Source organism: Miscanthus floridulus, chromosome 12 (genome assembly GCF_019320115.1).
Source record: "Miscanthus floridulus cultivar M001 chromosome 12, ASM1932011v1, whole genome shotgun sequence".
Taxonomy (NCBI): domain Eukaryota; kingdom Viridiplantae; phylum Streptophyta; class Magnoliopsida; order Poales; family Poaceae; genus Miscanthus; species Miscanthus floridulus.
The window spans coordinates 68,439,682-68,457,952 of NC_089591.1; the positions used below are offsets into that span (position 1 = coordinate 68,439,682).

The 18,271-nt window shown below is 47.3% G+C and overlaps 2 protein-coding genes across 2 annotated transcripts; both read right to left on the minus strand.

Annotated features, from left to right (window-relative positions):
• Window positions 1-3,531: 3,531 nt before the first annotated feature.
• On the minus strand, window positions 3,532-4,993 carry LOC136498307 (uncharacterized). The gene is made up of 2 exons (XM_066494248.1): window positions 4,506-4,993; window positions 3,532-4,396 (listed from the first exon to the last, which is right to left on the minus strand). The coding sequence occupies exons 1-2, from the start codon at window positions 4,790-4,792 to the stop codon at window positions 4,168-4,170; spliced, it is 516 nt and encodes a 171-aa protein (XP_066350345.1). The 5' UTR covers window positions 4,793-4,993; the 3' UTR covers window positions 3,532-4,167.
• Window positions 4,994-7,030: 2,037 nt separating this feature from the next.
• On the minus strand, window positions 7,031-8,016 carry LOC136497632 (FCS-Like Zinc finger 3-like). Its single transcript, XM_066493476.1, has 2 exons — window positions 7,692-8,016; window positions 7,031-7,571 (listed from the first exon to the last, which is right to left on the minus strand). Exons 1-2 carry the CDS (start codon window positions 7,919-7,921, stop codon window positions 7,415-7,417), a joined length of 387 nt encoding a protein of 128 aa, XP_066349573.1. The 5' UTR covers window positions 7,922-8,016; the 3' UTR covers window positions 7,031-7,414.
• Between the last annotated feature and the right edge of the window lie 10,255 nt (window positions 8,017-18,271).

Genomic DNA, 18,271 nt, shown 5'->3' on the forward strand with positions numbered 1-18,271 from the left:
GCCGCAACCGCCGCCCGCGCCCACGTCGCGCGTCGTGGGATCGCCCTCCCCTCGCCCCGGCCTCTTTTTAAGCGAAGCCGAGCCCCCGCGCGTTCCTCTCTCGCTCTCCGCTCCAATTTCGCCCTCGCTCACGCTTCGGAGGCCGCCACCGTCGCTCGAAGAAGCCCCGCCGTCCACCGAGTTTGGAACCGCCGTGGACCGCCTTCCCCGAGCCATCTCCGACCCATTTCTTCCCCGCGGTGAGACCCCCAGGCTCTCCTCTCTCTCCCTGTCATTCACCTTGGCGTTTGATGGCTTGTGTGTCCGTTTTGCGTGCGGCCGGGAAGCTCTTGGCCGTCGGCCATGGCGGCCGCCGCTCCAACCTTCCCCTCCGGCCACCTTTTTGGCCTAGCCGTAACCCCCTGCTTCCCCCGATAACCCCGGTGCTCTCAGTTCTTCGATTGGCGAACCCTAGCCCCCTAACCGAGCTCGCCGGCGTGTTCTTGGCCGTCGGCCATGGCTGAGCCTCGCCGGTGTTACTGTTCCGGCCGGCCGAACCCCCCAGATCCATTGCTGACCGTCCATTTCTAATCCGACGGCCATCGTTGGCCGATACCCCTTCGTGGGTCAAATTGCTTAAGAGCCCTCCTGTTTTCGCGTAATAGAACCCGCCGTCCTTAGCGTATTTCCTCGAGTACGCATTCTCGTTTTGAAAGCGTATAGTTCACTGGTTTAGTCTAAAGTACGCTTTCAGTATTTACAGAAATGCCATTCGAACTGTTTCGCTCATAGAATTATCGTTTTAACTCCGAATTGATCCATTCAAATCGCGTTAGCTTCGTAATTTCATAAGCTACATGTTAGAACTACTGTTAGTCAAGTTTGGAACTTTTTAATTTCATGATTAGATTTAATTAAATATATGGCTATAGGAAAACCCGTTTAAATCATAACTTTCGCATTTTAGCTCCGTTTTTCGTGAACTTCGCGTTGACGTGATCGTAGCGAGACGTAGAATATGTTTACAAATATTTTATCTTGTTTTCAATACTGTTGGTGTACTGTTCTAATGATAGGAATGTTTGCTTTGCATGAATGCTTTTGGAATGTTGTATGTTGCCGTGTTGGTCGCGTTCAGACGATGAGGAAAACGTTGGAGACCAAGAACTCTTCGACGACCAGCAGGACCAGCACGAGTTTTTGAACCAAGGCAAGTATAACATGGGCCTTCCTTGATGTCCTATTTCACTCTAATCAATTACTCATTTGCATGTGTCTAATTTTGATACTCGTAAGGAAATCCTAGTGATTGTTATTCTGTTCCTTGTCTCCTATGGGTTAAATGCATATGGGTAGATTGCTAGTGCTCTAACTGAACTTGATATACATGTTGATGAATAATACTATGGAACAAAGTGAGTGACATGATTTATAACAACTGTTCCATAGGGCGAAAGTGCAAATGACCTTGGTTCATGTTGCTCCCGGCCCTCCATAAGGACTTATCTGTCGGCAAAAGCTGGGACTGACAGTGCAACCGGGAGAGTCATATGGCTCTGACTTTAGCTCAGTAATAGGACCTTTCCTAGCTAGTTAGAGGTTACCTTTTTGGCGCAAATGGGGCTTGCCACTTTGGGTATAGGGTTGCCTCTGTTCCTATGAGTATAGCCGCGATGGATTTGTGCCATAGGAAAGGGGGGTCCCTACATCTGCCTGCCAAGGAAACCTAGCGGCCCTAACCTGTTAGGGAAACCTATGAAATGGCTTCATAGTGTACCCTGCCCGCTCACCTTGGTAGTGACATGGGAGTAATTAACCCGGGCGTATGGGGATCACGACTCGCGGTGAATGTGCACCACCTCTGCAGAGGGTAACAAACTGTTATAACAGCCGTGCTCACGGTTACGAGCGGCCCGGAAAACTCACAGAATAACTGGTTAAATTGTTGATGATCATTTAAAGTTGTTCAATGATGATATATGGTACACCTGACCCCGATATTTGTTCTTATGGGCTTAAATGGGAGCTTAAGCATAACTTGATAATACTTGAGAATAAAAGTTTGACCTATTAAAAATGCTAACTGCAGTAAACCAGAGTCTATCCTTTTTGAGCTTCATAACCCCATGTTAGCTTGCTAAGTACGGAATGTACTTACACTTGTTTATTTTCTTTACTTGGATAAAAATCCCGGATGGGTAACATATGACAACGGGTATGTGGATTTTCCGGAGGATTATTAGGCTTGTGGTCAACCAGTTGACCTTCCCTGTAATGACGGCCACGAGAGTTCATTCTATTTTTATTATTCCGCTGTGATGTATGAGACTAAGTTCTATTATAACTCTGATGTATGAGACACTGTGATGATACTATTGTAATTTGTCAGCTTGTGTGTGTGATTGATTCCTGGGCACACACGAGTTTAGTGCATTCAATTTTATCCTTAAAATTGGGTGTGACAAGTGATTTTTATGACACAAATAATTCGGATTTGTTGAGCCCGGTCCAAAAAATACATTGTTCTGCTGAAACATACATGGCCTACTGCCCTACTTCATGGTTATTTTTTCCTTGATAGCACCCACCGGTAAAGTACAAGAAAATTTGAGGAGGATATTTTAGTTTGAGTTAAATGCATCAGCTGCACCTAAACTTGTCAAGGGATGTCATTTAAGTACTTGAACTTTAAAAACACATTTCTAGGTCAATAAACTTATAAAATGGTGCAGTTGCACCACAGTAGACGGTATCATTCAGAAATGGATTTGCAGTGCACGATTTTAAAAGTTTAGGGATGTGCAGTGCACTACTTAATAGGTATAGGGACTAGAAATATGTTTTCAAAGTTTGAGGACCTAAATGGCTCCGTTGACAAGTCCAAGAAGCGTTGATGCATTTAACTCTTCTAGTTGTTATTAATAAAGGTATGAGGGTGAATTAGAAGCAAATTTAGGGATAAATTTACATAGTCAAGTATTTTATATAATAATATAGGTGGATGCAAATTTAGGCGGTGCTTTTAGATTATCATTTTAATGAGGTAGGTCAGAAATTATATGCACAATTAGATGGTTACTTTATTTATGTTTAGTGTTATCTTATAAATAGCAAATTTAGTTATTCTTTATAACACTGAATAGACATAAGGTTTATGATTGTCAATGATGATTAGAGCCTACCAATTAATGGTAGGTGGGTGTTTCTATTTTTTATGTAGAATTTATCTTATTTTCAAGCACAAGTAATGCGAAGGCTGTTGAGAGACTCCAATTTGCAATTTTATCTTATTTTTTATGTAGAATTTATCTTATTTTCAAGCACAAATATTTGGTGCCATGGATGTTGTTACCCTTTCACATAAAGTTGATCAAATTTAAGATAGTATGATTTAGAGTGATTCAAGAAATCGATTTATTTTGAGACGAATGTGGTATGGACGTTTTTGGCACACCGGGCAGAGGTTACATGGACACACGACTAAGAGATACAACTTGGAGCGTCAGAGCGCCCGCAGAGCGAGAGCCGGAGACAGTAAAATAAGATCGATTTTGAAGTTGTAGTGCCACGGCTGTTTACACTTGTACATCCCCAAAATTACACTGCATCATCGTTCTGACTTTCTAAATCCACTTCATATATTCACTGGCCCTCCGAACCGACTCATCGTCGGTTCGTGTATTTCACAAGGTTTTGTCTTGTATCTTTTACAGTTTGTACTGCCGCCTCAGTGACTAGCTAAAGGCAATATATGCAGCACCCAGGAATAATCTAATATAAGATGTAGCTTGTAGGTATACATTCAGAGTCTGAAATACATACTAGTCTGGTAGGATAATCCATACGTATTTCATTCCACGAAAGCAAGAACTACAGCCAAAATATGAGGCCCAAAGAAGTGGAGGAGAGACGCTATTGGTCCACGGCCATGCCTGGCTCTCCGTCAGTGGTAGTCGTTGCAGCATGGCTCTACAGTTCTAGCCTGCTTGGATCAGGATACTAACGTGTTTGTAGTGTAGTAGCAAAAACCCCTCGGCCGCGTACTTACGCACTAGTGCATGCATGCAGCCGATCCCTAAAACCCAAAGGATTCGGCCTGCTGCAGCACGCGTCAGAAACCCGCGGAGAAGGATGGATGTCTGTCCCCCGCGGCGCGGGGGAAGTTCGCGGCGCGCGCGTTCCTTTTGTTCAGACGCGAAGCGCGGGCGCCCTGGCGAACCCGGCGTCGACCCACGGGTGGTGGTTGGCCTTCCGCGGCTGCGGCTGCTGATGGTGGTGGTGGTGGTGGTGGTGCCGGTGCTCCCTGCTGCGCGCGGTCAGCGCGTGCGCCGCCGCGCGCTTCTTCCGCCGGTGCTTCGCCCTGTCCACCTCGATCTGCTGCTGCCTGCACTCCTCACTGCAGAACGGCGTGTCACCTCTGCACACGCAAACCACTAAGCCTCTCTGATCCGTGCACGCATCTGTCGTCTTGGATATACGCAAAAAAAAAACAAAAAAAACAAAAAAAAAACGGTCGTGGCGGCGACCTGTACATGAAGATGTCGCCGGAGAGCGACTTGGTGCAGAGGGAGCACTCCTCGAGGAAGTGGTGGATCTGGACGACGTCCGCCTCGTGGACGTAGAACATGGACGACGGCTTCATGGCACCGCCCCCCTTCATGCCGCCTGTCCTGCGTCGCTGGGGGACGAAGAGAGGGAGCACCGCCGCGTGAGGGCGAGGGCCTGGCACCGGTATCCCGAGGAGCTCGGCTAGCTTGCGGGACTCTCCGGGTGTGGCCGGGCCGCGTTCAAGTAGTGCACCCGGCGCGTCCATTTTTAGCCGCCGAGCGACGAGGAACGAGGAGCGGCTGGGAATTCACGGTCGCCGGGAGCCGGAGATAGTACTATGAACAGGACAACAACGTGGCTAAAATTAAGCAGAGACTCGATCTTGTCTTAAATTTATTATTATATTACTATTCCTTCTTGCTCTGTTCTTCTATTTCGGAACAGATCTATGGCCACTAGCTAGATGCATTGCATCACGTTCGTGCCAACTTAGCAAAGGGCAAGAAGTTTTTAAGGATGCTAATGAAAGATCTACCACCACTAGGAACATGCTCGTGCTTGCATTGCCAGCTGGCCTGCTCATATGTGAACGTACATCCTCCAGTGAAACGACAAACTGATGTCGACCACGTCAATGTCTTCTCGAACCAAAAAAAAAAGTACCGAAACTACAGTGCGATTCCACATGTACATGACCCCAAATTTTCTACTCCTACCGAGGCCACTGTCTCGGCAAGGCGGAACGAGGACATCTCTCCTCTGATAAAAACATTCGTGTCGCCTTCACCGCGCGTCTTTTACCTCTCCAAAGTCCAAAGCGACAAGAACTGGCTAGCTCTAGCTAGCAGCGCACATCGTTTTCCTTACCGTCCAGGACGCCATTAAAAAACGGTGGCGACATGCACCTCGGCTCGTTCAAACTTTGGCACCCTCAAGAGGTCGACAGCCCACTCCCGTCCAACGCGCCGAGAGGTGGACAGGCAGGCGGGCGATTCGATTCCACCGCGACATGCCCGCTTTCGTGCCCGTACGCGTTCGTCTTCTTCCTGGCGTTCCACCCGGACAGTCACGCTGCAGGCTGCAGCAACCACCGTACACGAAGGCACAGGCGCTTCACATCACATGCGCGCACGGCGTGGTGGCCTGCTGGCGCGGTCCTGTGCGTGTAGGCAGCGGAGGGGGGCAGGGGCTGGTGGCGCGGCGCAGCGCAGCGCCAGGACGTCCTGGCACGCGCATGCGGAGCGGAGGCATGGGTGCGCGGCCGCGACACGTGCGACGCCGGCGTGGGTGCCCCCCCGAACCACCGGCGCCGGGTGAGATGCCGCTCGCGCAGCGCAGCGAGTGTTCGTTGCGAGCTACGGTCGCCAAAGGGCACACACGGCGGCACGCCGGCAGACGGTGCGCGCGGTCGTGGAGCATGGAGGGATGGAGGCCGTGGCCGCGTAACGTGGCGGGCGGAATCCGAGTGCTTTGTTTAAGGCCTAGATTGCCCAAAGGATTCCCGGCGGCACATGGACGGCAACTTGCAGGGGCGAGATGAAGAAATCTACGTCCCTGGTCGAGAAAGATTTGTTTAGCCCGGGGTACGCAACGGTGCCAACATGCTTTTGTGTACGCTACTGTCAGGCCCTCTAGAAGTAATAATGGACGGTGCTAGTTGCACGTACGAGCACAACCGGCTTATGTCCTTCTATCTAAGAGGCTGGCATGTGGGCCCGGGACAAGATTTGTGGTTTGTGGGTCCACCTTCCAGAGAGAGCCCATGAAGGAGTTAAGGGAGAAAAGGAGCGTTGATAGTGCATTTGGGTATAAAAATCACCGTTGTCGCTGGCCAGTTAGTGGTGTGACCTCAGGTTTGTAAGCTTCCAGGAAGCTGGCCTCATGGACGACACATGACGCTCGGCTTTGCTTTGTGATTTCATTTCTTTATTACTGCCTCCGTGCTCCCTTTCTTTCGTGGGGAGCAACAGCCGATGGCATATTCACAAGTTCACGGCCAATTTTCCGCACTGTAATAAATACGGAGTAAACAATTTCTCCTACGATTCTCTCTATGTCGCGTTCGCTTCGCTGAAAAAACAAAGCCAAAATATTGTTCCAGCTAATTTATTAGAAGAAAAAAATACTATTTCAACAGAAAAAACAAGCTTCTCTCTCTCTGAGTTTTCTGCTCAGCTGCTCGAACAACAAGCAGTGCCTTGTCCACTGTTTGTGCACAGTAAAAAGGCGACAATGACCCGGCTGAGGTTTCTGCAGCCTGCAACGGGAATTCTGTTCACAACAACTGAATAAATAATGGTCATTTCAGTCCAATTGTCTCTTTTTTTAACAGCAAAGAACTCCCCCCCAAAAAAAGCATTAACAGCTCAGGCAGCATAAGCATGATTTTTCTCCTTCACAGTTCACACCAAAACAAATGATTCTGCCGTGGCGGTAAGCAAGAAGACATCTAAGCGAGAAATCACTAGCTCAGAGGAAGGAGCAGCGGAAGACAGCTGAAAACTGACGAGAAATTCGAGGACTTCTTAGGCCTCTCACTTGTTTCATACTAGCACGTATCAACACGTTACACGGCAATCCCACACGCAGCACGCACACCTTTTCACTCGTGCAACCGTGCAAGAGGAACAGAACCCGTGCAAACTCACGCTCAAACCAAACCCTTCCATCTCCATCTTTCGGAGATCAAGAGGAGGAGGTCATTCGATCGGTTTCGTCAACCACCGAAGTAAAAGACGCAGCCGGCCTGTGTCGTGGCCTTCTCCTCCGTCGAGCCGGCGATCCACACGCATCGTCGACCTTGCTTGGGTTCTTCTTGTTCTAGAGATGCAGCTAAATCCTACTACGTCCGTTCGTTCGTTTCCCGGTGCCCAAAATTTTGTCATCATCACCACGCCCAGATGGGGATCCTCTGGGGGCTCTGCTTCTGCTGCCGCTGCCGCTGCTGCTCGGCCCACCCCGTCTGCTTCAGCCGCTGCTCCCTCGCCTCGTCGATCTCGATCTGCTCCTGCCGGCACTCCTCGCTGCAGAACGGCATGTCACCTCTGCGATAACAAAAACATCCACACCGCCATCAGTGAAACAATTCCTTCTTTCCTTCTTCCATGCCATGGAGATCTCAAACCCTTTGAATATTCTAGATTGGTGGTGGTGCTGTTGTTTACCTGTACATGAAGATGTCTATGTTGCCAGACAGGAGTTTCCGGCAGAGGAAGCAGATGTCGAGGTAGTGGTGGTGGCCGTGGAGCTCGTCGGAGTCGTCGCAGGGGTCGCAGAACATGCGGCCGGGCCGCCTCGGCGAGGCCGCCGGCTTCAGAGGGGAGGAGGAGTGGCCGGAGAAGCCGGCCTCGAGGTCTTTGTAAGCCTCCGTGGAGACGGGGTGGTAGTGCGCCATTTCTCCTTGGCTCTGTCTGTTTCCTCGGCGAATTGGTGCTCTGCTTTCTCTTTTCCGCTTGGGAAAGGAAGGAAGTGGACTAGTGGAGTGCGGGGAAGCCGAGAGCGAGGGGCTTTATATTTTGGAGGGAGGGGGAAGGGGGAATTTCTCATTTTGGTCCTCGGTTTATTTGTGGGGTTTAAACTTTAAAGTAATCCCTCGCGTCTTTATGCCCAAGTGGAGCCATGTTTCGCTTTCAGAAATGCTATACGTGTTTTAGAAAGAAAAAAAACATGAATTTTTTTTATCTCTCTCCCTCTCTCTTGACTCTTTATTTATGATTGATGTGATGCTAACAAAGGTAGAAAAGAGCAGAGATTTTGTCAGCTCACGCCATTTCCGGTCGATGACTGCAGGTGAGGCAGACGCCAAGAGCAGCGGCACACCTACGGCTACGGCGCCGTCGAGGAAGCTCCGGCTGTTCGGCGTCAACCTCGATTGCGGCCCGGAGCCGGAGCCAGAGACGCCGACGGCGATGTACGGCTACATGCACCAGAGTCCCTACGCAGCAGTGTCCGCCGTTCCCAGTTACTGGTATGTAGTATTACAGACGGCGGGCGGCGACGGATGGATCTGTGATTTATTTTTCTATAAAAAAAAATTCATGATATAGTGATCTGTGGAGGCTAGAAGGCTTGGAGATAGAAGAAAGCTAGAGGCTGTTGGATCTTAATCTTATGATGCAAAAAAAATTATGTATTGAAAACTGCATAAAACACATGGTTGTGTAGTAGACTAGACTCTGCTTTTTGCATTGGGCGGTTCAACCATTTTCAGCACACTTTTTAGTGATTTTCAGCACAACTTTTTTTTTGATAAGTTGATTTTTCAGCACAACTTTGAGGGCTTTTGTTACAACTTACAAGTGAACTGGAGAATATACTACTGCTGTGATTACTGTTGTTTCAACTTTGTTCACATTCCTGCCATAGTTCCTCTACCTATTCATTCATGTGGGTGAAGATTATGATAAGCAATTAATCAGATATTTATGAAGTAGACGTGTAGCTTGACTACTTGAGTACCTACCCGTATATAATCAATTCAGTAAAATATGCGCGTCTCATTTGATTCACAGTCTTCAATAGGCATTGGACCGCTAGTTCTTTCTAGATATATTATTAAACCATTTTAAATTTCATAAGATTTTGAAAGCATTTTAAAATAAAGTTATAACTTCCATATTTTAACACTAAATAATTTAAAGCTATTTATGCTTATAGTGTTTTGAGGTTTGACTAAATTTTTTTCTAAACATACCAGATTGTGTAGCCACAGCGTGCACAATTATAGTATATAAACTGTGACAGAATCGCCTAATCTAATGCCTCTCAGGAGCGCTCGTCTTTCATTAGACACTAAGCACCCAAAGGAGAACACCAAATTACTCGGTTCCATCGGGCACACCCCGTGGGAGAACCCAAAAATCCACATTTTTGCCATCAGAATCACAAATGAGAGAATAAAGCTTGCAATATTCTTAACCATTTCTTACATCACTTTACATGTACATCAGAGTATAATAATATTATTATAACAGCGGAATATAATCATATTATCAGAGTTATGAACAATTTAAGTTAACAGCGGAATATAAACATGTGATCAGAATTACAGCGAAAATAAATATCTATACATGACATGATGAAGCATTGATAAATAATTAGGACAACATATTATAGAACTTTCTTTTATAAAACATTTAGTAAGAGTTATAATTAAAAACTACGACCACAGCGTAAAGGAAACCTCGTTGAGCCCACCAGGAGCTATCCACACACAAGGGTTAGCTCTAGCATCAACCTGTCACCTGCAACAGGGGGAATAAAACCCTGAGTACTCAATTGTACTCAGCAAGACTTACCCGACAGGAGAAAAGAGAAGACTCCAAGGATATGCAAGGCTATCTGGCTTGTGTATTTATTGCATGTGCAGAAAGCATTACTAAACATGCGTCCTTATATTCGATTTTTATTAATAGCGACATTAGTTCATTAACTAACCATTCTATGTAAACACATGTACTACGTTCAAGTAGGTGGTAAGCAATCAGAATCCCTTTTCTTTCCATCTTTCTTCTTCCAGTTCTTACTACAATGCTAAACCGCAGACAAGCCGTACCGGATTGCCCAGCGATTCGCGAATCAATGCCCCCAGCTTGGTACCCCAAAAACACATGCCCCGCTTGTACCCCAGGCACAAGCAAGACCAACCCATCACTCTCTTGTCCCGGGTATCCAGGTCCCCGTCAAAACTGGGACTCCAAGCCCCCGTCCTTGAGTCCCGGACTCAGTGCGGTGCAAGGACCTCCTCCACCAAAAAGAAACCCTGACAGTCGGTCCAAAAAGAGCCGGATCCGCGACAAGTGAGCAACAAGTCTTCCAAGCGCCCATACACAAGTATGTGCTCGGGATAATAAGTCTGTGATCTGCCTAGAGCCTTATGCAACGATCGGTCCTTAACCGACCAGACTGGGAAAACAGTGTAACCAAGCTCTGCCCCGCGTCCACGGCGACACAACCTCTTACACCCACCAATACCCAAACCATATCCCTATCCAGTCACCATTTTTTCCTTTCCACCATTTATTTTTTCCAAGTGATAATAATATAGCAATATATTTCCTATCTCTCGCGAGTGACAGGCAATCACTCGACTTCTACCGGAGTCCTATAGCATAGCATTCTACACGATCCTGTCATACTAGTAAGACTCATAGGATAAAGATATATATGCAAATGGGTTTCATTCAACTCCTTAAAACTTAATACACAAATATAATTTAAACTACAGAAAAATAGAGGTTATGCACCGGGGCTTGCCTGGGTAAGATATATTAAAAGTTAGTATCTGCATCTTCAGATCATCCACCATCAACTGAATAGAAAGTCCATCGCATCATCTCCTGGAGAGAATACCCTTACACCATCTTTGGATTCACAATCATCCTTTGATCGATCCGTTGATCCATCATCGTACCTATATGATATGCAATGTGATGCAATGCAAGAAGTAATTAATCAACGACAGCCGAAATGCTTAGAAACACGATCACGCCTCCCAAGCTAACGAGATAGCTCTAACGCTGGTCTACGTATCCCTGTTGTTGAATAAGACGCTACTTTCCAACAATTAGTTTAGTTATATAAACCAAGGTTGTTTTTTATTCTATTCTATCAATTTAATTTTTATTCGTAATAGGACATCATTATCTATTTAGAAAACTAATTATTCTAGAGCTACAAAACTTATAGGGAATACCTAATATTGCTAGGAGACTACTGTATAAATTTTAGATTCAACACTATTACCAATTTATCCTAGAAATTTTTACAAGTTTATATTTTACAATATCAAGTACCTTAAATTAATTATATAGCTTCCAAGAATATTATCAAACTATGTGAACAAAATATACTAACAGGTAGATCATAATTTTAGAGACTCAACAAAATTGGTTTCATCATTTTTGAATACCTACACGATTTTATATTGATTTTACAAGTTTACTTTATAAGCTAAATTATAAATTGCCCTAGAAATCGAAACGGGTCGGCGTCAACGATCTCGACCCAACGCGAAACGCGGTCCAGCCCCGGCCAGAAACAGGCCAGCAGTGCAAGCAGGCCTAAGGCCCAGGCCGCGCGCGACCAGTGGCCCAGCAGCCAAAACAGACGGCCCACGCGCATAGCGCGCACATGCGGCCCAGGCACGGGGCGACAGGGCGGCCCAGCTGTGCAAGCCCAGTGCACAGTGACCGTTTTGCATGAACCTCCTGGACTCCTATTTATTTAGTATGCTACCATTTCTACTATTTCTATGAGTCACGATTATCGCACCTAGGACCTTTCTGCTATCTCTATTTACATATTCTCACCTTGCTCTCTCTTTCCCCAAAAACAGAGGACGGAACAGAGTCACCGGCCGGCGGTGAAATCCGACCGCGCGCTCAACGACGGCGGTGGGAAGGTGGCCTCATGGCTTGCCCGATGTCGGGCGCACCCGCAGGAGGACGCAACTCGGCCTGAGCTAGGGCGTGGAGCTCTGGCCATGTGCGTCGTCGCGCAAGACCGAGCGGCACCACGGTGAGGGCATGTCGGCGGCGAAGTGGTGGCCGAGCTCGGTGCGGACGGACCTACGAGGCGCGGCGGAGCCATGATTGCGTTCGGTGGGGCAGCTGTGGGTCACGGCGGCTCGGCGAGGACAGGAGCTCAAGGCGGCATCGGCAGCGGCCTTGCTGCATCGAAGGTGGCGCACAGTGGCCCGCTCCGCGTGATGCAGCTTTGATGGAGGAGGCGTGGGCGAATCAGCTGGCGATGCAGGGCCTTGGCAGGTGCTGTGGGCCAGCGGCGCGGCAACCGCTATGGTGGCCGTGGAGTAGCAGGCCAGCATGGGCCGGGGGTACGCGCGCTTGCGAGGGTAAAAGCGAAAGGGCGACGGTGGCGGCGGTGCTCGCACCCGAGGCCCACGGCCATGGCTGACGGAAGCGGGCACGACCATGGCATGCCGCGAGACAGCGGCGGGGAAGAGAGAGGTGGCACAGCGATGGGAGTAGCACAGGTCACCCGGAGCAGCTTGGTTCACCGGGGCACGTGGGGTGGTGATGGGGCTCGGGCGGCAGTAGAGGAAAAGGAGGGGGCGCATGCGCTAGTGTGGGGAAGGGCTAGCACCAGCGATGCGAGACGTGAGGCAAGGTGCTGCGGGAGGGGCAGCGCTACTGGCACCCAGGCACATGGGAGGGAGAGCAAGGGACGTCGGCGATTGCAGTGCAGTGGCGCTGGAGGCTCGGTCCAGCGCGGGCGGCATCGGGAGCTATGTAGCTAGGACTCGCGCTCACGGGAGGCAAGGTGTCGGTGGCGAGTCACTGTGGAGCAGCAACGTGCAGAGGAGGCATGGGGCTACGGTGGTGCGGCATGCTAGGCAAGAGCATGGACGCCAAAGTGCCGAGCTGTGTGGTAGACGAGGAAAAGAAAGAGGGGTCTGCTGTTGCCTGAAGGCTCAATGGTGCTGTGGTATAGAAAAGGAAGAGGTAAGGGGACAGAGCGAGCAGCGATGGGACAACAGAGCGACTGACGGATAGGAGTTGGGGGCCAGCCACAAAAATAGACAAGCATGGGGACAGCAGCACTAGGGTCGGCCAACTTCCACCAATGAGCAGCGCAGAGACAAGGAAGAGGTAGACAAATAGAGGCACTAGCAGCAAGTTGACCTCGGCATAGAGACAAACAGCGACAGGCATGGACGATCAGAGACAGAGCAAGCAAACAACGTGAGGGTTCGGCCAACTCCATCAACAGAGGGACAGCGTGTCGAGATGTGAGTAATTTGGGCGACCAATTCAGAGGAGGGAAAACAACACCGTCTTACCAGCGAGGCAGGTGGGACGAGTGGCCAGCAGTGCTCACATTTTTATTTCTATTTTGTTTTAAGTTTTTTAACTCGATTAACTTACACCAATAATTATTTCACGCAAAGGTTCATACTTCGCACTAACCCATAGAGACAAAATATTTAAGCGTTATTTAATTACTTTGCTCAATATAGTTTGCTAAAAATGGCATTTTTAACATATGCTCAATATCTAAATTTCTAAAAATGGCATTTTTATTTCTAGAAATTTTTCTTAGGCCTAAATCACGGTGCTAAATGAGCTCGTAACACTAGGGGTGTTACAACCAAACCCCCCTAAAAAGAATCTCGTCTTGAGATTCGAAGCAAGAACCAAGAGAGGGAAAACACGATTACATTTCGTAGATCAGGGATTACATAAAAGATTACACGACTTCGAATGCTAACCACACGGGGATCTAGAGATACATGGTTAAGAGTAACCTGGTACAATTGAGACTTAGTCCAGAAGTCAAGATAGATGAGGGCAATGGAGAAACACCAAGATAATGATTATCCAAAACATGGCGTAGCACCAATAGATCCAGAAATAGTCGACTAAGAAGTAAAACATTATAAACCCTAAGATTGACTACCCAAAAGGGAACTTGAACTTATTCGATGAACCAAATCCCTTCTTCTTCTTAGATCACACCATCACCTCAAACTGACGAACCTTGCTTCACAACATCGACTGGATTTCGTATCTCTACTCTGGATGTGAGGAGAATGGGGACAAAGAAGAAAAGCAAGGACCCAAGGTATTTTTATAGAGGTGAATGGAGGTGGGGCACAGCACACCAGAAGCAGATGCGGCGGGGATGGGATACACAGATGGTGCATGCCATGGAGATAAGGTCGGAGACATGGTGCGCTTCCTGCGTGAATGGCAGGGGGAAATAAAGGAGAGGAGAGGGGGTCCGCTCGATGAGGCAGGCGTGTGGGTGACCATGTTCACAAAAGAAAATAGGAGGGAGGGGAAGGGGGGTCCGGTACAGGGACGAGGCGTGAGAGTCGAGAGCCAACCGGATGCTGGTGAAAGAAAAAACACAGTGCACAAGGACGACGAGTGCGGCATGATGCAGTGGCCATGCGAGAACGGGGAGCTAAGGACCTGATACAGATAGCGTTCACAAGGCACACAATGAAATGACCCAGCATGCATAGCGCGGTCAACTAAACACAAGGCTTGGGACATGACGTCCACTTAAACTTTTACAATCACTCCTGACTACCCGAGGCTAACTTTCCTTACTACTCTTCTTTTTCTTTCCTTGTCCACCATGTGTACCAACCTCTGTAAAAACTGAGAGCACGACATGCACACTTCCTCAAAAACCACCTCCTCTTGTTTACTTTAAGAGAATACTATGTCATCAATTCGTTGTGGATTTCCTATTTGAACACCTGAACATTTCTAAGCAAATTATTTGTAGCAAAAGTGGTATGGCGGTGTAACTTGATAAAGGTACTTGGTCAACAACCTCGATACCAGCACGTGCCGAGCAGCGTCACATGTAGCAGTTGTTCCACAGAGAGCCCTCGGTTTCGTCGTGGCACCATAAGCTATTAACCAGGCAACTACTACCAACTTACACGCTATGAGGGCGGTGGGGTCATAGACCATAGAATAAGAGGAGTATTGTAAGGGAAAATTCAAACAACAAAGGTTCCCTTCACAACAAGGGACAAGAAACTCAAATCTAATGGCGGATTTGTTTTAAAGAGATTCAAGTGTTCTGCTAGGACATCCACAATTAGTCGATTAAGTGTCCAATGTTCTCCAACCATGACTGGTTTGCTGACATATGAATGACAACATCTCTTGTAATACACGTAACATCGCCCTTGAAAACTTTAAGCACATCTATCGAAACTTAAGGTAGATGAACGCAATAACACAATGAACTAAACAAAATGCACATTTCCAACGGTCTTATATGGGTACAATGTATAGACATTCTGGCTCCCACCCATGACACATCATTCACCTACGATCGGACGATCTCAACAACTATGGACAAAAACAACAGCAAGAGTACAATACCGAAGGACAATGATAAAAAGCACTACTACTATGGGTACAGCATCCCAAAGCAACTAATCGACATCTTCTTGTGGCAATGGCTGAGTGAGAGGAATCAAGGGCTCGACTTCTGACACTTCTGAGGGTGGAGGTGCTGGCAGTGCTGCAACACTAGTTGTTCTTCTTTCTGATGGGTGGATAGGGATCCCTTTCAAGATTGGGGCATTGAAAGGTCCTAATATGGCTAGAGGGGGGGGTGAATAGCCTATTTAAAAATCTACAAATTAACTAGAGCAATTTGATTAGTATGACAAATAGCGTAATGCAAACTTGCTCTAGCTCTACAAGGGTTGCAAGCCACCTATCCAACAATTCTAGTTGCAATGATTACTTAGGCACACAAACTTGCTACTCCAAAGAGCTCAACTAGATGAATGTAAATAATAAAGCAAGCTCTCAATTCTAATTACACTAAAGAGCTTGTATCAACTAGTTTGCAAGAATGTAAACAAGTAAGTAGGGTGATTATACCGCCGTGTAGGGGATGAACCAATCACAAGATGAAGATCAAGCCAATCACCGGGAGAATACAAATGACAAGAGACAACCGATTTTTCTCCCGAGGTTCACGTGCTTGCCAACACGCTAGTCCCCGTTGTGTCGACCAACACTTGGTGGTTCGACGGCTAAGAGGTGTTTCACAAACCTCATCCACATGATAGGACACCGCAAGAACCAACCCACAAGTGAGGTAACTCAATGACACGAACAATTTACTAGAGTTACCTTTCGGCACTCCGCCGGGGAAGGTACAACTCCCCTCACAATCACCGAAGGCGGCCACGAACAATCACCAACTCGTGCCGATCCTTCACCGCTGCTCCAACTGTCTAGGTGGTGGCAACCACCAAGAGAAACAAGCGAAATCCGCAGCGCAACACGAATACCAAGTGCCTCTAGATGCAATCACTCAAGCAATGCACTTGGATTCTCTCCCAATCTCACAATGATGATGGATCAATGATGGAGATGAGTGGGAGGGCTTTGGCTAAGCTCACAAGGATGCTATGTCAATGAAAATGTGCAAGAGTTGTCCTTTGAGCCAGCCATGGGGCTATAAATAGAGCCCCCATCAAATAGAGCCGTTATACCCCTTCACTGGGCAAAACGCGCTCTGACCGGACGCTCCGGTCATACTGATTGGACGCTGGCCCTCGGCGTCTGGTCGCCCGATGGACGCCACGCGTCACCAGCTTCAAATGCTATTCGTCAGATTTCAACGGCTACGAAGCTGACCGGACGCTCTGGTCAAAACTGACCAGACGCTGAAGCCCCAGCGTCCGATCATTTCCAGTAAGCTCCCCGAGGCATGTTTTTTCGACCGGACGCGTCCGGTCCATCTTGACCGGACGTAGACCAGCGTCCGGTGCTCAACCCCAGTGACTATGCAGACCCATCAGTTTGACCGGACGCAGAAACCAGCGTCCGGTGCATCTCAGGTCCAGCGTCCGGTGCAACACCGAAACTAGCGACCTCTCTGCCAGCTCGACCGGACGCAGCCTTTCAGCGTCCGGTCGCTGAGTGACCCAGCGTCTGGTCAGTAGACCGACGCCAGCATCATTTCAACCAACTCCATTTCAACTCTAACTTCTTCTCCCTTTCTCAAATGTGTCAACCACCAAGAATTTTGCATCCGGCGCAATAGAAAATAGACATTTCATTTTCCCGAAAGCACCGAATCCCGAGAGGGACCCAAACCCATCTCAACCCTGCAAACACCTTGTGCACATGTGTTAGCATATTTTCACAAATATTTTCAAGGGTGTTAGCACTCCACTAGATCCTAAATGCATATGCAATGAGTTAGAGCATCTAGTGGCACTTTGATAACCGCATTCCGATACGAGTTTCACTCCTCTTAATAGTACGGCTATCTATCCTAAATGTGATCACACTCACTAAGTGTCTTGATCACTAAAACAAAATGGCTCCTACATTTTATACCTTTGCCTTGAGCCTTTTGTTTTTCTCTTTCTTCTTTTCCAAGTTCAAGCATTTGATCATCACCATGCTATCACCATTGTCATGATCTTCGTCATTGCTTCATCACTTGGAGTAGTGCTACCTATCTCATAATCACTTTGATAAACTAGGTTAGCACTTAGGGTTTCATCAATTAACCAAAACCAAACTAGAGCTTTCAATCTCCCCCTTTTTGGTAATTGATGACAACCCTTATACAAAAATGTGAATTAAAGTTCATTTGAATCCATGTTGCTTGCCCAAGCATATTTACCATGTGTAAAGGGTATAGGCAAGTTTCATGAACTCCATATGGTAGTAATTGCTCCCCCTACATATGTGCTAAGAGTTTGGATTGTAGCTTTGCACATATGCTTAGATAGGAAATATAGGAGTCAATTTCTACCAAATGATGCTAAGGTATAAGAGATGGACCTTTGAAGCATGATACCAATTGGAGTGCACCAATAAACCATCCTTAGCACCATTTGTAACTAGACATACACAAAAACTAGAATACCCCATGAGATCAACATTAAAAGCAAGGGTGTAGTTTTCATAATGTGAGCATGAGTCTAGTTACTTTTAGCCTATGCATGCTAGTTTTTCATTTCATCATTCAAACCTATAACTAGCATACACCACACAAGCATGGATGTTGAAACTTAGAATTTGTACCATGCGAGCAAATATATGAAATGTTCATTCAAATGCATCATACAAGTTTATGAGCTTGCTCCCCCTACTTGTGTGCTCAAAATTTTAATTGATCCCTTTCCTTTAGCATATCTCTCCCCTTATGTCCAATGCTCCCCTATCACTCATATCTTTGTTTCTCTCCCCCTTTGTCAACAATTAGCACAAAAGGTGAGCTT